The 19,465-nt window shown below is 43.7% G+C and overlaps 1 protein-coding gene and 1 non-coding gene across 2 annotated transcripts in view; one reads left to right on the forward strand and one right to left on the reverse strand.

Annotated features, from left to right (window-relative positions):
• myo15aa (myosin XVAa) overlaps positions 1-19,465 on the reverse strand; it is a 44,624-nt gene that overhangs the window by 19,759 nt on the left and 5,400 nt on the right. Inside the window, exons 6-33 of the mRNA XM_030350045.1 lie at positions 18,438-18,528; positions 18,257-18,262; positions 17,712-17,815; positions 17,497-17,560; positions 17,059-17,172; positions 16,612-16,773; positions 16,134-16,247; positions 15,188-15,246; positions 14,827-14,950; positions 14,343-14,438; positions 13,489-13,620; positions 13,029-13,154; positions 12,444-12,521; positions 11,671-11,828; positions 11,262-11,307; positions 10,773-10,897; positions 10,538-10,655; positions 9,986-10,161; positions 9,380-9,464; positions 8,892-8,945; positions 8,704-8,785; positions 8,370-8,500; positions 8,107-8,202; positions 7,139-7,374; positions 4,168-4,358; positions 3,250-3,322; positions 843-1,034; positions 275-387 (exon numbers count right to left, since the gene is read on the reverse strand). Of these exons, the coding sequence (XP_030205905.1) occupies positions 275-387; positions 843-1,034; positions 3,250-3,322; positions 4,168-4,358; positions 7,139-7,374; positions 8,107-8,202; positions 8,370-8,500; positions 8,704-8,785; positions 8,892-8,945; positions 9,380-9,464; positions 9,986-10,161; positions 10,538-10,655; positions 10,773-10,897; positions 11,262-11,307; positions 11,671-11,828; positions 12,444-12,521; positions 13,029-13,154; positions 13,489-13,620; positions 14,343-14,438; positions 14,827-14,950; positions 15,188-15,246; positions 16,134-16,247; positions 16,612-16,773; positions 17,059-17,172; positions 17,497-17,560; positions 17,712-17,815; positions 18,257-18,262; positions 18,438-18,528 (3,146 nt within the window). The remainder of the gene's footprint in view (positions 1-274; positions 388-842; positions 1,035-3,249; positions 3,323-4,167; positions 4,359-7,138; positions 7,375-8,106; positions 8,203-8,369; positions 8,501-8,703; positions 8,786-8,891; positions 8,946-9,379; positions 9,465-9,985; positions 10,162-10,537; positions 10,656-10,772; positions 10,898-11,261; positions 11,308-11,670; positions 11,829-12,443; positions 12,522-13,028; positions 13,155-13,488; positions 13,621-14,342; positions 14,439-14,826; positions 14,951-15,187; positions 15,247-16,133; positions 16,248-16,611; positions 16,774-17,058; positions 17,173-17,496; positions 17,561-17,711; positions 17,816-18,256; positions 18,263-18,437; positions 18,529-19,465) is intronic.
• Positions 1,185-1,256, forward strand: trnad-guc (transfer RNA aspartic acid (anticodon GUC)). Its single transcript has one exon. It is a non-coding gene; the product is annotated as a tRNA-Asp (tRNA).

Below are 19,465 nucleotides of genomic sequence, written 5' to 3' on the forward strand. Positions count from 1 at the left end.
ACTTGCATAGTGCAGCTTTAAGCTTTAAACATAATTGAATTAATTTTAGAGGAGGTTTAAACCATTAAACCTCCTCTAAATAACCTCATAGTATTGGTCATTATTGGATTAGTGTATAAGTGTGTGTGTATGTGTGTGTGTGTGTGTGTGTGTGTGTGTGTGTGTGTGTGTGTGTGTGTGTGTGTGTGTGTGTGTGTGTGTGTGTGTGTGTGTGTGTGTGTGTGTGTGTGTGTGTGTGTGTGGGTGGGTGTGTGTGGGTGTTTGTGTAACAAACCGTGGCTGTGGTATCCGTCCGAGTCTGGCAGACTGTAGGCTGGTCTATTGGTGTTGAGAGGGAAGGAGGAGGGCACCTCCTCATCTGAGTCAAACCCACTGCCAAACAGAGTACTGGTGGAGGAGAGGAGGAGGAGAGAAGATTAGGAGGAGATGAAAGGAGATGGGGAGGAGATGTAGAGGAGAGAAGAGAGCAGAGTCGATGAAGAGGAGAGAGCCAAGAAGAGGGGGAGTGTAGGAGGAAGAGGAGGAGGAGAGAGGCGAAGATGAAACGAGAGGGGGAGAGAAGATGAGGAGGGGAGGGGAGAGAGGAGAGAGGAGAGCAGGAGAGGGGAGGAGAGGAAAAGAGAAGGAGTTGAAAGGAGAGTAGCGAGAAAAGTAGAGGAACAGAGAGGAGAAAGAAGCAGAGGAGAAAGGGCAGAGAAGACACAGGAAGGCCAGAGAGGACATGATAGGAGAGAAACAAATACAAAAAAGGTCACACAAGTATCAGTAACTCTTCCTAAAGCCTCCTTGATAACAGCCTTAGAGAATGTTCCCATCCCGGCTTGTCTGTCATCGGGACTCACAGGCTGGCATTGGCCCTGACCCTGTTGGGACCCTCGGCGCTGATGATGAAGTAGCTCTTCTGCTTTGGGAATTCAGGGGGAAGCTCCAGGTCCGAGATAAGGTCCAGCACGTAGTCGTGGCCTGCTAACTCCACCCACTGGCCCTGCTCCTTCATCAGGATGGAGTACCCCTTCCACCACTCGGTCACGCCCCTGCAAGACGACACGGTGTGGCATGATTGTCTGATATAATGGTTTGATGAGGATTTGTAATATGACACAATAATCAGGAAAAACGTTTTATAACTGTAAAGCTGTAGGACAAAGTATTTATTGTGTCAAGGATGATCACTGAAACACAGCTCCTCGTTAGTATAGTGGTCAGTATCCCCGCCTGTCACGCGGGAGACCGGGGTTCAATTCCCCGACGGGGAGAAGAGCATTTTTTCACACAGTGCCCATCAAAATCAATAAACTGTTTTTTGGCGCAGTAGGGGTCTGTGAGCAAGAAGCGATATTTGGAATCCTTGAAAAAATTATCATAATTTAACAATAAAGTTAATACGTTGTAATGTGTCAGGATGACTAAGCGGTGGCACTGTGACAGCGGTGGCACTGTGACTGCTGCTGACATAGATTTTGAGGAAACCATAACGAATATAGAAATTTCTTTGGGTTAATTATTTTCGGAATCAGTAAGTTTGCCCGCAATCGGCCAGAGATTCAGCAGGGGATGGGCTTAAATAAGCCTCATGTAAACTGTTTAAAGCATTCTTAAACAGCGTATTCCCTCTACATTTTCCAACGGAAGCGTTTGCAAAATTGAAACATTCGATTCGACTAGTAACTAAGGCACCGTCCACACTAACCCGGGTAAATCTACGAACGCATAAATATTTATCCGTTTAGCCCACTGAAAAGTTTGACCCCAGGGGGCGCTTTTGCACATTTTCTGCAACATGCACGTTTGCATTATAACAAAAACATAAATAAAACATAAGAACTCCCCCCACCGGTGGGTCTTTCTTTTCTTGATACTAACATTAATTCTAAACAGCGTTTTACACAGTAGCCTATATTAGGAAATGCTCAAAGGTAAATCAGCGTAATTTAACACTGACTGTAGCTTTCTATGGGTAAAGAAGCAACGGTGAAGGACCGTACTAAACGCCCTATCATTGTATGGGTCTGTAAAATGCTAATCAAATCAAAACAAATGTATTTATTAAGCAACTTTGATAAAAAGGTAATTTGGGGGGAGATCTTATGTTTTATTTATTATGTTTTTGTCATGCCTGTCTACGCTTCAAACTCGTGCATATTGCAAAAAATATGCAACAGCGCCCCCTGGGGTCACACTCTTCGGTGGGTCCCAGAATTCGGTGTACACCCGGCCTTGCGCTGAGTTGTTGAAAATAAGAAGTAAATAAGCCCCTTCAGGTCGAAGACACCTCCGTTTCGCGTCGGTGTCCGGTTCGCCCTGTCTGGGCTTATTTTCCCGATAATGACCGGCGTTCTATTATCATTTACTTAACCTCAATATGTGGAAGGGAAAATAGCTTTATTTGTAATTACAATATTATGCTGCTGTATTTTCAGAGACCCCCACAGGTATTTGAGTTTGCTGCTTTCATGGGAGCCAGACCTCTGGCTCCCACTCAACTCGAACCCTGCCCTTCCGTCCACACTGAAACAGAGAATTCCGACACTGAAAAGGATGCTTTTCGAAAATGATCGCTTAGTTGGATAAATGTGAAAACGCTGGGTTCTCGTTGTAGTGTGGACAGGGTAGGCGGAGGCTTTCAGAAACGATGACGTTCGGTTGCCATGATGCTGCCAAAAGCTTGCACTCGAGACGCTCATCAAAAAAATGACAGGTGAAAAGCAAATGATGATCTCTCTGTACAATGTACTAATTTATCTCCAGATACAACTCGACATATTGGCTCAAACATATTGTTCCAACGCCGGAGGCCAGCGCTGTGCTTGATGTTCTTAAGTGATGCCCGAAAGACGGCAGTTCAAACCGTACTTGGAGCGGCGTTTCTGGCCGGCCGGGTCGAAAATGATGAATCAGCTGATCAACTGTAAATATCAGCTGATCGTGCGCCTGTAATCTAAACAGAGAGGCGTGGCGGAGTTGCGTAACCATGACAACAACTGTTTATCAAAATAATTTCAGTGTGGAACGTGGATCCAAAACATTCCAAAAACGATATGAAAACGATAGTGTGGACGGAGATCATTTTCATTGCGGATGTGCGTTTTTTACTTTTTACATTTACCCGGGTTAGTGTGGACGGGGCCTAAAAGTGTCACCTATACAGAAATTCTAAACAGGAGTCACACAGTGACGTTACAGATGGAATCTTTATAAACTACTAAAGTATATCCACTTAGTGATAAGCGGTAGTGCATAAGTCTGTACCTGTGGCGGAGGATGACCCCTGCTAGCTCCTCCCCACTGGTCCACGAGTTAACTGGACAAAGGAAGGACATAGCTACAGAGGGAGAGAGGGAGAGAGAGAGAGAGAGAGAGAGAGAGAGAGAGAGAGAGAGAGAGAGAGAGAGAGAGAGAGAGAGAGAGAGAGAGAGAGAGAGAGAGAGAGAGCAAAAAACATATGTTACCACAGACCCAGGCAGTTATTGAAAATAATTTAAGTGAAGCCAAAATATCTGTCCGTTATGTCAATATGCAAAGTTCATACAAACTTTGCATATTGTTTCAAAACTCTCGGATGACAACTGTGTGTTCTGACACTGTAAAGTTATGCTCCCCTTTTGATCGTAATGAAACAAAGATAAGGAGAGAGAGAGAGAGAAAGAGAGAGATAGGAGATGACATTAGAGTGTGATATAGATGAGTGATTTTCCCTATGCCCTATTAGACACCACAACCAATAATGGCAGGTAGTCGCACACACACGCACACACTCACGCAAACACACCCACGCACACTCACACACGTACACACGTGCACACGCACACACACACACACACACACACACACACACACACACACACACACACACACACACACACACACATACACACACACACACACACACAATAAATGGCGGTTTAATGAGTGTGTGCCTGGGGGTGACTAACTTGTGGAATAAAATGAAACCAAAGCAAAAACAAACGTTGGCGTGGAAACAAGAGAACCTGTCGAACGTTCCACCACCTGATCCTCGGCTGCTCATCAATAATCAATGATCATACTATCACACACTAAATTACATATGTATTACCTGACGCACACACACAGACACACACAGACACACACACATATACACACACTACTGGCAGAAGTAGTGGGGTAAACTATGGTGGTGGGACGCACCATCAAAGCAGTGCACCTGCAGCACCATGCTGGCCTTCTTCCGATTGGCCGTCCACTCTAGCAAAGACAGTGGATAGGTCCGGGCGGTCTCTGGGTTGGAGCCTGAGCTCAGAAGGGACTTTTGATTGGCTTGGATGAGGCAGTGTTGTAGCAGGGCCTGGCTTTCGATGGGGGCGTGGTCAGAGACAAATCTAAAGAGGAAGGGTGAGACGATGCAAGATGAAGCCATCGGCAGCCGGACAGATCTGTGTTACTGAAAGGACAATGCTGGTCTTGGTGGTTAAACCATCAAAACTGTCCACTAACATCCAATAACATTAGTAACATATTAGTAGTCAAAATAACTTTGTCGTTATGATTGACCAACAAGATCACTATGGTCCTTAAAGTGATACAATTGTTCTTAGACATTCATTTTTGTATGGTTGTTTTGCTTTCTTTCTTTTTCTCTTATTATTATTAAGTGTTTAGTAATTAAGTAAGTAATTAAGTGTTTTAGATATGATCTAAATCATTAGGTTTTTGGTCATTTGGTTTAATGCAGAAACTCGCATTTTGAAGCGAAATTGCAGGATCCTTGAACGCAAATGGCGCTCGACTAAACTTGAGGTCTTTCATCTTGCATGGCATAATAGTCTGATCACCTATAAGGGTGCGCTGACTATCGCCAGGAACGCCTACTTTTCTAGTATCATTAATTTGAATAGAAATAATCCTAAGTTTCTTTTTGACATGGTGAGGAGTCTCACTCAGAAACAGAATCAGACCGTAGGCTCCTCGATCTCCTGCAGGTGAATTCATGGATTTCTTTGAGAATAAGATTCAATCAATTAGAGAGGAAATTGATGCTTACCGGGCGGCTAATCCTACACATCCTGTGGGGCAGGATGGGGTTCTGCCAAATAGGATGGTGAACTCTGACGCAACTCTTTTGGAGTTTAAGGCGATTTCCTTGGTGGAACTTGAAAGGGTGATAAAGGCCTCAAAGCCAACAACTTGTATGTTGGATCCGCTCCCTTCTAGGGTTCTTAAGGATCTTTTTCCAACGGTGGGGCCTGTTATCCTCTTGCTTATGAATCTTTCGTTTTCAACAGGAATTGTTCCTTCCAATTTCAAGGCTGCGGTGTTAAAACCGCTACTCAAAAAGCCTGGCCTAGATCCTGAATTAGTCAGGAACTATCGGCCTATATCGAATCTGCCCTTCTTGTCTAAGGTACAGGAAAGGATTGTAGCAAAGCAAATTGTTGACTATTTGACGAGGAATAATCTCTTCGAACCTTTCCAGTCGGGGTTCAGGAATTTCCACTCAACTGAAACTGCTATTACAAGAGTTGTAAATGACATCCTTCTTGCTTTGGATAAAAATACAAGCACAATGCTTGTGATGTTGGATCTGAGCGCTGCGTTTGATACGATTGACCATAGCACTCTTCTTCACCGTCTTGAACACTATGTTGGTTTCGGGGGTACGGCTCTTGGTTGGCTTGAGTCGTACCTCACAGATAGAACCCAATTTGTGCTTCATAAGGGTGCAGAATCGAAGCATTGTAAATTGCGCTTTGGTGTACCACAAGGGTCGGTTCTTGGTCCATTGCTTTTTGCAATTTATATGCTTCCCCTCGGTGACGTTATCCGCGGCTTCGGAATTAGTTCCCATTACTATGCGGATGACACCCAGCTCTACATTCCTGTAGATTCCGGGGATTCTGCCCAGATTCAAAAGGTTGAGTCCTGTTTGGCTGCTGTGAACGGCTGGATGTCACAAAACTTCCTACAGCTTAATTCTGGGAAGACAGAGCTGATGATTATCGGCTCGAAGCGGGACCGGGAAAAGTTTGAGGATGTCTCTCTGTGGTTGGATGGCTTCGCCATCCCACAGAGTGCATCCGTCAGAAATCTTGGTGTCTTGTTTGACCCTCAACTATGCTTTGATCAGCATATAAGAAGTATAACTAGAATTGCCTTTTTCCATTTGAGAAACATTGCAAGAATCAGATCAATGTTATCTGTAGTGGATGCAGGGACACTGATTCATGCGTTTGTCTCGTCAAGACTGGACTATTGCAATGCACTGTTCTCGGGATTACCGAACTCTACTACAAAGAGTCAACAGCTGGTACACAATGCGGCAGCTAGATTGCTGACCAGAACGAGAAAGTTTGATCATATTACACCTATTCTCGCCTCTTTACATTGGCTACCAATAACTTTCAGATCAGACTTTAAGGTGCTATTGCTGACCTATAAAGCCTTGCATGGACTATCTCCATTGTACCTGAAGGACCTGATCATTCCTTATAGTCCTTCTCGGTCTCTCCGGTCTTCGGGAGCCGGCCTTCTTTCATTGCCGAAGGTTAAAAAGAAATCGGCTGGACAGAGAGCGTTTGCCTATCGAGCCCCCTTTTTATGGAATAGGCTGCCATCAGCGATCAGGGAAGCTGACTCTGTGGAGCTATTCAAAGGGAAGCTCAAAACGCACCTCTACAATCTTGCATTTGGAGTGTGAAAACAACAGATGCGTAGTGAAGACTACTCTGTTTGCTTGTGCTTTTCTTATTACATTATACATTCCCACTATGTACTTTTCCGTTCTAATTCACTATTCTGTCAGTTGTAGCGTGCTGTGGGTGCTGGACTGGATGCCTGGACTCTCCTCATGGATAACCGGCCAGAACCCCATCACCATTTTAATATGATGTACATGTATTTACCTGTATGCCAATTGTGGCACCCATTGCACTCCTGACCATCCCTGGAAGAAGGGATCCCCTACACTGCGTTTCTTCTCAAGATTTCTTCCTTGCTGATTCAAGGGAGTTTTTTCTTGCCCGTGTGGGGGCATGGGTAAAGGGGGGTGTCACAAATATTTGGCCTATTAAAGCCCTTTGAGACTGTAATGGTGATTAAGGGCTATATAAATAAAATTGAATTGAATTGAATTGAATTAGTTGGTATTGATTATGGTACATACTTTAACATGTGCTTCTCCATCTTGGGTGAGGGGGCGAAGGCACACAAACACCCCAGCAGAAGCAGCCAGCCCCTCTCTGCGTTTTCCACGTTCACGTTGCGCCACACCTGATTGGCCAGCTGGGCTAGGATTTCGTCCCGTAACCCGGGCGACGACAGTCCCCTTTCGATGATGTAGCTCCCGAACATGTTCTCCTGGGCGCCGTTCAGGTGCGGGTCACCCATGAACCTCAGAACCTTAAGGCAACATGTAGAAGCGATAAAGAGTAAGAGCGTTAGAGTGTCGAAACGTTAGAACGTTAGAGTGCTCGAACTTTGGAGCGTTCGAGTGTTAGAATGTTATGGCACCAGAGCTTTGGAACGTTAAGGCGTTAGTGATAGAACGTGAGAAGGTTAGAGCGTTTGAACCTTAGAAATTAGTGCATTAGAGCGATAGAACTTTAGCGCATTAGAAGTTAGAAGGCAGGCGTGTTAGAGGGTTAGAAGGTTATAGATATAGAACGTTCAAAGTTAGATACTAAGAAGGTTAGACGGTTAGAAGGTTAAAAGCTCAGAAAGTCAGACGGTTAGATGTGAGATGGTTAGAAGAAAAGAAGGTTAGAACCTTTAAAGGTAGAAGTTAGAACGTTTGAAGGTTAGTTGGTAAAAAATGTAGAATGGTTAAAAGGTTAGATGGTCAAAAAAGTTTAGATGCTTAGATGGTTAAAAGGTTAGAGGGTTAAAAGGCTAGATGGTTAGATGGTTAGAAGTTTAGAGGGTTAAAAGGTTAGAGGGTTAAAAGTTTAGATGGTTAGATGGTTAGAAGGTTAGAGGGTAAAAAGCTTATAGGGTTAAAAGGTTAGAAGTTTAGATGGTCAAAAGGTTAGAGGGTAAAGGTTAGATGTCAAACGGCAGAACCATTGTTACCAATGCCGAGAACATGATGCATGAAAACAAACATTAACCAGAAATGGCAGAGTACAGTCTTACCAAGGTGAAGAGTTCCAGTGCGGCCTCTTTAAGGTCCTCATCCACGCGGGTCAGAGAGGCCTCCAATGGGTCCGTGAGCATCCCAAACTTGGGCTCCTATACAAAAGACAGAGGAGGGGGGCCGAAACAAAGGGTTATAAAGAAATGATTCTCATTTAGTTCTAATTGGGTTGAACTGCGCTCTGTGCAACTGTGGCCTGGGACTTCACGGAGGGGCACTGATTTGAGCCAATAAGAAAAAAGAGGAGACTTGGAGGCCCCACCCTGAAGTAAGCCTGGACGTAGCGGTAGAAGGGGTAGTTGTTGATGTCCAGGGGCAGCGTCAGCTGAGTGTCCTCTCGGATGTGGGGAGCTTGGAGCAGAGCCAGGCAGTCTGAATGTAACTCCCTGCCAACTGGAGGGAGGGAGGGGAGGAGGGAGAGAGGGACAGGGGAGTTGTGGAGGGAGGGAATGTGGAAGAAGAGAGAGGATGAAAGAGAGACATGCCATGAATAACACAATAGTAACGGATTGATAAAAACAGAGTGAGAGGCCCGAGAGACGGTCGGAGACAGACAGGCAGATTGACTGACAGACAGAACAGACAGACGTCTGTACCTGCTACAGTATGAAGCAGGGCTGCTAGGTCAGCGGAGATCACCAGGTGTGTGACGTTGACAACTTCTCTCCTATACAGCACCTGGAGGACAAAGACACAGGTCTCACCCTTCGTGGGCACACTAGGCAAGGTGATTGATTACTCACTAAGGCAGTCACATAAAACAAAGGGGTGGTCCGCCTCCTACCTTGTCTCTTTCCCTCCTCTCCGCATCTCTCTTCCTGCGCGACCCCAGCCTTATCTGCACACACACACTTTACAGCTCATTACATCATAATCAAACTACTATCTACAGACTCACAGATGTAGACTCTATCTACATACATAATCAAAATACTACTAGGTCATTTATCATTTAGTGTGGGTTTCAGTCATTTGAAGGGGGAACCATCCCTCTCAGCTATGTTCTAACATCAGAGAGTTCTGCTTCGTATGTGTGTCAATCATGGTCTGCAACATCAACTCCAGTGGTCGAAAGGTTGGACCAATGAAGAACTCAAAACACAGTAACATCAATCGTCCAACTCTTTGGCCATTTTCTAAACACGTGTATGCAGCAGTGGTCTCATATGTAAGTAGTGACGTTGCACTTTGAGACAAGAAAACCTATGCTACGGAATAAGGATATCAAAGTGGAGGATGGAGGGGTTAGCTAAGTTCATGTGTTGTAGTTACCCTGATGAATCTCTTGCGGTTGACGTACAGACGGACGATCGTTCGGAATCGAACAAGAGCAGCTCTCCTCTTCACGTAGTGCTTCCTGGAAGACATTGCAAGCCCCATGGAGAAAGATACATAGAATATTACAGCGAGAGAGAGAGAGATTGAGAGAGAGAGAGAGAGAGAGAGAGAGAGAGAGAGAGAGAGAGAGAGAGAGAGAGAGAGATGGAATCAACATTGTGGGATATATAAGCCTCATTTTGAACAAAATAAAAACCCCAAAATGATTCTAAAAAAAACATAGGAATGGAAAATTAAATAAAAATGTTTCTAAAAAAAACATGGGAATAAAAAGACAGTGCTCAAAGCATGCAGTTTGTGGTGGTAATTCACAAAATAATGAAACACACACACACACTGCACAGATAAACTAGAAAAGCTAAGCGTCAATCCCACTTTAATCATCCAATCAGCCATCTCTAACCTAACAAATTGCACAAACAACATTTTTCTTATCCATCATCCACAGTCCATCACAGATACCATGTGCGTTGTGAGCCAAGTGGATGGGAAACCAGAAGTGAAGGTCGAGGTTCCCCCAGGCCTCTCTAGCGACCCTACCTGGTGAGGTTCCCGCGGCACTGTGCCTGTAAGCCGATGATCCTCATTCTGAACTGCACGAAGCGGCGGCGGGCGAAGAACATGCGAGCGGTGCGCTGCAGCGTGAGTGCGGCCAGTTGACGTGCACGCTCCAGCTTGCACTCCAGTAGCTGGTAGATGTCCTCCTTCAGAAACAGCTGCAGGGAGCGTGGTCGAATAACGCAGGAGAATTGCTATACCTCAACACTGAACACTCACACAAAGCAGAACGAACCCTGAGAATAATATACCGAATACATATTAAGGATGTAACAACTTTAACATGATACATTATATATACAAGGGGTCTGTGTGTGTGTGGGTGTGCGTGTTCGCCTGAGGCTGTATGCATACAGGTGTGTGTCACTGTGTGTGTGTTAGAGCGGAGGTAATGAATATATGACTTGGATATAAGACGTCCCTAAAAAAGATCTGACCTATACCGATAAGAAGCTATACCGCTCTCTTAGTTTTGCCAGACGACTAGTGCATATGTCCCACTATTGCCCCCTACTGTAATGCATGGGTACCCACCTTAGTGACCCCGACGTGGAAGCATCCTGCCGTGAGGGGACACAGCTGACTGAGCATGATCACACAGCTCTCTCCACTTGTGGGTGGAGGATCCTTCAATGCCACCAGGGACTTATACCTGGGGAGGTCAGAGGTCAGAGACATGGTGCACTGAACCCACGCATGCATGCAGAGCAGCAATACACACATGGGAAGAAGGAGAGGGGTGTGTGTGTGTGTGTGTATGTGTGTGTACCTGAACAGGAAGATAGCAAAGGGCAATCTAACAGGGTATCCCTCCTTGCGGATCCGGATGGTCTCCAGTACCCCTGAGTACCGCAGTTGAGTGCTCACCAGCTCGGTCTCAAACACACCGGGCTCCTGCACACACACACACACACACACACACACACACACACACACACACACCCACCCACCCACCCACACACACACACACACACACACACACACACACACACACACACACACACACACACACACACACACACACACACACACACACACACACACACACCAATACGCACGCACAGGCACAAGCACAGACACACATAGACACACTTACATTAAACATGTGGTAGTCACTAAATGTCACTGACGGAGGCCAGGATGGTGTAGGGAGGGTTACTCATATCCGAACTGCTATATGAACTGTAGGCATCATTGAGTAGCATGCCTGATCCCTACCATGTCCATAAAGTATTACATTACAAAAAATAATAAATACCTTCAAGTTGTTTGGCTTGATGCAGCGCACAAATAACGGGTCACACCTGCCAAGATAAAAAAAAGTTATTATATCTATATCTATATCTATATATGGAAAGACAAAATATCTCAACATCTTGTTTGAGACTTTTTATACTCCTGTTGCTCACTGTCCATGTAAGGCTCCTGCATTATCTTCCCTCCATTTACCTACATGATTTTATCTTCTACCTCCTCACCTCTCTACTTCATCTCTGGTTCCTTCACCCCCACCTCCTCCTCAGCTTTTCAAACCCTCCAGATCCCTACTTCTCCTTCTCCACCCACTCCTTCTCCTCATCCTCCTGCACATCCTCCTCCTCCTCCTCCTCAACTCTCTGTCCCCTCCTCTTCCTCCTCCCAACTCTCTTCCTCTCTCTCCCCCTCACCTCTCCATCTTCTCCACGAGCTCCAGGAGGGACGTCTGGAACTTGTGGCTGACAGTGGAGGCCTGGTACCTCCGCGTCACCGTGCTGCTCTTCCTGCCCTGGCCGCCCCTCTGTTCCGCCGCCACCTCCGAGTGGCGCCGGAAGAGGCCGGACACCATCTGGACACACGCCGACGGGGAGGACCAACACATTTACATTGAATCGTTTGGCAGGTGCTTCTACCCTAAGTGACTTACAAGTGACTTGAGATGCATATCATTGTAGAGCAGGTAGGGGATGGGGCATCTGGCTCAAGGATACCTACATATTTGCGGCAGACATTGGGGATCCAAACCAGTGCCTTTTGGATGGTAGTCAAACACTGTAGCAGCTAAAATTCGCTGTCACAATGGTTACTAAGACTTGTGGTCGGGCTGCTGCTGTCTGAGCATATTTGGACATTGGCATACTGTATACCAGTGGTTCTTAAACTATTGATCACAGCAGGGGAGCAAGTTGATTACGGTAATAAAAAATATATATATCGCCAGGAAACCAGGCGTGTCACTGCTCAGGTGGCCGGAAGCTAGTTGCCTGCCAGCTGTGATTTGTTACCACTTATGTGTCTCGACTCCTGCCTAGACAGAGAGCCGTTCAGAATATACCAGTAGGGTCGTGACAATATGTACCATCATATATCTATTACATTTGATGATCAAGAATTCAAGGATTGAAGACCAAAATAACCTGTTTTGGACCGATCACCTACAATTATGTTTCCAGTTGCCTCCTACCTTGTTCTTGCTCTGAATGAAAATGTCCAGGACATCTTGTCGGACCTGGTCGTAGTTCTTGTCCAGGAACTTGTGCACCTATTGGAGACCAGCATTATAAATCCTGATTTGAATAAATATCTCCTGGCTTGGTCGCTACAAGAGACAGCTCTTGTTTCTGCTGGGTTGATCCTTGGCCAGTGGCCATTACTGAATAATTATATAATTATCTTACTTTAATATTAAGACATAGATTTCAACAGCTTCATAACATTAGTTTGAAACAACATACTATTATCACAACACGATTTCCCTACCACAGGCTACATTCTGTTATCAAAAGTCTACAAATAACAAACAAATATTATATTCATCTGCCTTTCATCAATGAGGATTAACATGATTAATATATGCATGATGTGTGCAACTTTGTTGCATATGGTCTGTCTGTCCTGTCAGTTGTAGGAATGTGCATGAAGTGAAAAGTAAAGAACATCTTAAAGTGAAACAATTTAAGATTTCACAGCAATTAGCCAATCAATTAGAGGTTTGGTTTATCTCATTGGCTAAGCAATTAATGGACATTGGATGAGGAGTAGTGGGTACCTGATAGGTGACGCGGCCAGCAAAGTGCTTGATGGTAAACTCAGGGTGGGGCATCTTTGGCTTGAGATACTGTGGGTCGTTGCCATGGTGATAATGACACTTCTGAAGAAAGGTGTGGTCTGTAGCCTGAGACGACAACACAGATCACATCGGGTTAATGGCAACTGAGCTTCAAATGAGATAAAACAGGCCTAATAATAGATATAAGTAATGCATTGCATTAGTGCAGCACTTCTTTAGCTACACAAATATAACTTTCATTGTTAAAAGTCAAAATTGTATAATTACAAGAATAAAAAAAGAAAGAGTTAATTTAATACAATAACGCACACAATCGCACAAGTCACATTAAAACATAGATAAAGCATACAAATAATACACTAATAATACAAAACAAATGAAGTAAATTAATCCAATAAAAAGTAAGCATTGTGTATTTTGGTATGATGACCCTTTCCACCTGAGGGAAGCAGCTCTGGTCGTCCAGGATACGAAGTATCCCATGAGGCTTTGCGGCGATGAGGTCGATGCAGGGCTGGTTGTCGCTGAACTGGATGTCCTGCCAGGGGACCTGCTCCCTGCTGTACTCCTCCTACAGGTACATCATATAGCGGGCCACATTGTGGGATATTCACATCTTCCTGGTTGAGGCTAAAGTGACGCAGGTGAGCTTTAAAGGAAAACCCAACCCCCTGTTTGAGCTAGTCCCCGCCCACTATCCACAAATAAAAATGCCTACTCAAGGAATTTTCAGACTCTTCTTTTTCCAGTTAGGTGCAGAGCTACATTGATTTGTTCAGCCTATCGCTGTCTCTACTTGCTACAATAGGATTTGGGGGGTGAAGCCAGAACGTTTGAAGTGTGAGGTAACCCAAAACTTCCTGTAATAAGGAACACATGCAATAGCCGTGTATAACCTATAGAGGGCAATTGAGTCTATATTTACTGTTGGTCATATGTTTTAAGACTTTAAGGCGATATTTGATACAGGATCAATCCATACTATGTAACCCCACAACATCACTATTTATCTAAAATAAGTTATTTTGGCGGTTGGATTTTCTTAATTATTTCTTATAATTTGATCTATATTTAAAATAAATGATTGAACCCCTGACCATGGCAGTGTTAATGCCTTGCGGTTATCATAGTTAAACATATATATATATATATATGTTTATTTTTATTCTAAATTGTGTTTTTCGATCCATTGGCCTTGAGCCTTGACTCAAGTACAAATGTGTGTGTGCGTGTGTGTGTGTGTGTGTGTGTGTGTGTGTTTGTGTGTTTGTTACAGGTGTGATTTCCGCTCACCTGTTCCTCCCTGAACACAATCCTGTTGAAGAAGAACTGAAGGTACTCGTTTGCATAATTGATGCAAAGCTGCTCAAAGCTGTTGAAGGCCAGATCCTACACACACACACACACACACACACACCACACACACACACACACACACACACACACACACACACACACACACACACACACACACACACACACACACACACACACACACACACACACACACACACACAGAGCAGGGAAACAAAAATAACAAACAATAAGTATAAGTACGTTCATTTTAGAAATACATAAACAATTTAAATTCCTGACTGAACATAGGGAGATGGATAGGGGATTGAAGAAAAAACCTTCTGGCAAGGAGCAAACATCCTACCCACTACAACCCAAAGTTACCAAGCTCAATATCCCCGAACCCAAACAAAAAGAATCACATCCCTCTACGGTACAATCGGTACAAATGGGAGTCAGAATGTGGCGCTCATTGGTCCACCTCAAAGCCGTAGATGTCCAGGATGGAGATGGAGAGGGAGTGTTGGCGGGGGTACACCTGGGCGTTGATTTTCTCGGTCAGCCAATGGAAGAGCAGTGAGTACAGTATCTTGGCAACAGCATCTCTGGGTGAGGAAGGAGGATGGGATGCTTTCGTATGAGTTCATGAGATAGAAAAGACTGAGTTACTGTGTTCAAAGACGGCAAATAATCTTCACCTGTTTTGATGCTTCCAGTCATAATTCTTGATCTTATAACTTAATGTAAAAATGGTATCATCGGGAACCAAACTTCTCTCAACTGATTCAACCAACACAGTGGTTTAGATGCAATGCATGCTGGGTAGTGTAGTGGGGTCTCACCTGGCATCAACAGCGCTCTCCACACTCAGAGGAGTGTAGATCTTTTCTCTCATTGTCTCCTGTGTGAAGATGATACATAAATACAAATATTAGATAAAAAATCTAAGGAACAATGTAAAACCTACTGCATGATTTCTCCTTAGTCCCCCTCTGAATCACATTTTACTCTCTCTCTCTCTCGTCTTTTTCACACTCTTTTTTTCCTCTTATTTATTAGTTATTCTCTTGTTTACCTTCGCTTAAAGGGCTGAAGAAACGTTTACATGGAACACGACATCCAGTTTCGTCCTGTAATATCAGTATGATTTATTATTAACCGCTATGATTATTGGATCATGGCCATTACATCACCAGAAAGAAAACAAAAAGCACACATTAGGTTGTGTAAAACACCACAAATCAGGGAGGAGGTGGTGCTCTGGGTAGATGTTGTGTTTCGGATCATGATTGAATAAGTGAATGATGAATGAGTACATGAGCTATGATACTGAACGGATGAGTGTCATACTTTAACACAGTGTTCGAGTCATCGGATACGTTAAGACTTGGCTTGAGATTTTACTGACACGGTGAAACACAAGTAGCATGAAGTTTGAGGGTAGGTTCCGATGGTATTACATCCTCGCTAAACCATGTCGATACAAGTAAGGCTGTGTCATAGCTCTTTGGGAAGGGCCTGGAAGGAAGGACTGTTTTTCACTTATTAGTGGTATTAGGCTTGGATCTTAGGTTGTGGTGAATTGTTTTCATTTCTCCCCGTCTTTCTCTCTATCTCTCTCTCTCTCTCTGTCACTCTCTATGTCTCTATCTCTCACTCTCTAGGGAAAGCTATGGTAGGCTAGGGTATGTTGGGGTACAGTAGGTTAGGTTAGGGAAGTGTCGATAAGGCTAGGGTAGGTTATGGTAGGCTAGGATATAGTAGGGTAAGGTAGAGTTGTGTACTGACGGTGACTTTAAATGTGATGGATTTCTGGAGTCCTTCCGGTGACACCTGCAGCAGCTCTGCCACAACTCTGATCTCCTGAGCGCTCACCACTGACGCCACCTCCTGACCATCTGTCTGTAGTGCAGCCAAAAGATCAGAATATTAGTGTGTATGCAGCCACAAAGCGATGCAGTATCTGTCAGCAGTGGAATGAACCCATGCATTGCCCATGTGACTGCATCTCAAGAAGCAAGGGTTGGAGGGATAGAGAGATTAAAGGGATGTCTGTTTATTTATGTACCTCAAAAGCTTTGGTGGACCACAGTGTAGTAAAGTAGTATACAGTATAGTACAGAAGGTGTAATTTCAATGTTCACCAGCCAATCAGCCCCTTTTTGTTATTTGGTTTAGACTTTTTATCTAATGGCAATTCATAAAAAAGAAAATCTTATTTCGGATGTTTCTGTAAAAATAAAACACTTGGGAGGCAACCCAGTACCTCGTATCTCTGGAAGAAGACGTTTCCCAGGTGCAGGATGCAGGAAAGGAGCCTGAAGATTGTGTCCTTGTCTTCGGGCGTGAAGTGGAGGATCTCCATGGCAGCCATCAGACGCAGGAAGTCCTCCGCCTCGTTCTTTCCTGTTATCCCACAATCCCCTCCCTGGGTACATAGGGGCAGAGAGAGGAGAGAGAGGACAGAAAGGAGAGATAGAGGAGAGAGAGTGTGTGGGAGATCTCGGTAAACATGCCTTAAAGACTATGTAAAATGTCATTCATCATTCATCTTTGCTTAGATTAAATTGTGTGTTTGTGTGTGTTGGTTTGTACGTGTTGGTTTGTGTGCATCTGTGTGTGTGTGTGTGTGTGTGTGTGTGTGTGTGTGTGTGTGTGTGTGTGTGTGTGTGTGTGTGTGTGTGTGTGTGTGTGTGTGTGTGTGTTCCTCCACCTGGTTGAGGTAATAGTAAGTCTCAGCCTCCTGCAGGTAGAAGGCCTGTCTCTGCTGGGAGGGGAGTCCGGCCAGCATCTCGTAGAAGATGTGGTAGTTCCTCTCATCTTTGGCCTGGGAGAGAGGGGTGAGAGACTCAGCACACAGCAGCAGGATTTGACAGAGGGCTTAACTATAAGGCATTCAAAATGAATATAGATTTAGAATTTACTGTCATTTTATTGTGCATATATATTGTCATATGAAATTGTGTATTTAATATTAGTACTTAAATATTAGGAAGATGATGTTCCTGTGGCAAAGCATATGACAACACATTATACTCATGTTACACTCACACACACACACACACACACACACACACACACACACACACACACACACACACACACACACACACACACACACACACACACACACACACACACACACACACACCTGGAAGACTATACGGGACTTCTCCAGTAGATACTGGGAGGTTATGGCACCACTGATCACACCCCTGAGGAGAAAGAGAGAGGGAGAGAGAGTGAATCGGAGAGAGAGAAAGACATGGATGTTTTAGAATATGTCAGACAACACGCTGAACAATAAATGCAGCATGTTTGTAGTCCATACAAGATATTAACCAACAACATAAGTACCATACTCACTCTTCGAGAAAGACCTCTATGTATTTCCCAAAGCGACTTGAATTATCATTCCTCACGGTTTTGGCATTTCCGAAAGATTCCAGGAGAGGAGCTGCCTCCAGAATCTAGCGATATCGATCAAAATTATCGGTATTATCAGACAAAAATCAGACACAGTGCTGTGGATGACGTAGGACCACTACAATCAACCATCAACCTAAAATCGTAACTATCGTTTGCACACTGAAAAACCCTACTAAATCATTGATGACCAACTTGTTGAATACCGATAAAGAGATTGAGAAAGAATAATCCAAAACAAATTATATAATTTGGATAAATGTCTGTGTGTTGGATTGAGTGTCATGGATATGAACACAATAACTCCACACAATTCACAGCACAAGATACAGCCATCACTTAACTGACAGAATCAATCATTGGAATATGAATAAGAGTCAGGTATGAGAAATAACCAAATGCATTTCATACAAGCTGATAAAAGAAACATGCAAATTAAAGTAAAGGTGAGGTAAAGCAAACTTTGAAACTTAAATCTAGTTTACCTCAATCTGTAGTAGAAATGTAGGGGCCAGCGGAGACACAACAGGACATATACATTAATCATCGTGTGTGTGTGTATGCGTCCGTCTGTTTGTGTGTAGTTGTTTGTCTGCATTAGTGTGTGCGTGTGTGTATGTGCGTGCCTGTGTGTATATACGTGTCTACATGAGAGAGTGTGTGTACCTGTTGCGTAATGTTGTTTTTATGGTGTATTGCCGCTAGGTAGCGCAGGACCAGTTTGGTGGCCTCAGTCTTCCCAGAGCCACTCTCCCCACTGAAGAAGAACACAGATCATAAAATCTGAGCTATAAACATTGAAATAAAAGCAAAGCACATTGGGTTCTCAATATTATGTTCCTGAAGGATGCAATGAGTTACAAAAAAACTTAACCTAGGCTCTCTCTTCTTATCGTAAAAATGTGAAAAAATATGTTTAGAAAATATATGATTTGGATAACGTTTTCTGTTGATCCGTCTATTTTTTGCCTTTGACTCTGTATATATTATTGACTGTTTTGCTTGTCTTGTCAAACTTCTGTTTATATTTTTGGAAAGGTAAGAATATATATTTTTCCTAAGTACTGACTTCATTCACAGATATTCCCATTAAATGAATAATTCATGGATCACATCCTTATTTCGTAATTCTTTGATCTGTCTGTGTTTTTGATCTGAAAATTGGTTCTGAAATACTTTATAATTTTCATTGGTGCTTAATCTACAGATGATTGTCTTGGTTAATTGATAAATCATTAATCCAAAATAATATAAGTTCCCCTAGCACAAGAAGCCAAAGTCTTAGATTCACAGAAACTAAAGTAGGTCATTCTTAATGCATTCAAGCAGAACATTATTGATAAAAAGTCAGAATTTAACAGGGCATTTGTCTTTTGGTATACGTTACACATGTTTTATATTTTTACTTCATACATTATCAAAACCATGAATCCACTATCAGAATCTGAAGGTCGGAATCGTTCAATCGGATTATTGGCTTACTGATTGATCGACTAGTCTCAGCACTAATGTGTTGGCTGGGTTTTAAAAGGCAGTGTTAGCAGCAGTGGTAACCCTAATAAAGCTAAGTGTAAGCTAGACAAAGGTGTTATATGGCCTGCTGGCGCCAGTGATTCTGTTACGCTAGCTCTCTGATTGCTCTCTCATAGCTTAACAGACTCATTGAAAAGGAATTAGGAAAGGGTTGATTCCAG

Source organism: Gadus morhua, chromosome 2 (genome assembly GCF_902167405.1).
Source record: "Gadus morhua chromosome 2, gadMor3.0, whole genome shotgun sequence".
In the NCBI taxonomy this organism is placed as follows: Eukaryota; Metazoa; Chordata; class Actinopteri; order Gadiformes; family Gadidae; genus Gadus; species Gadus morhua.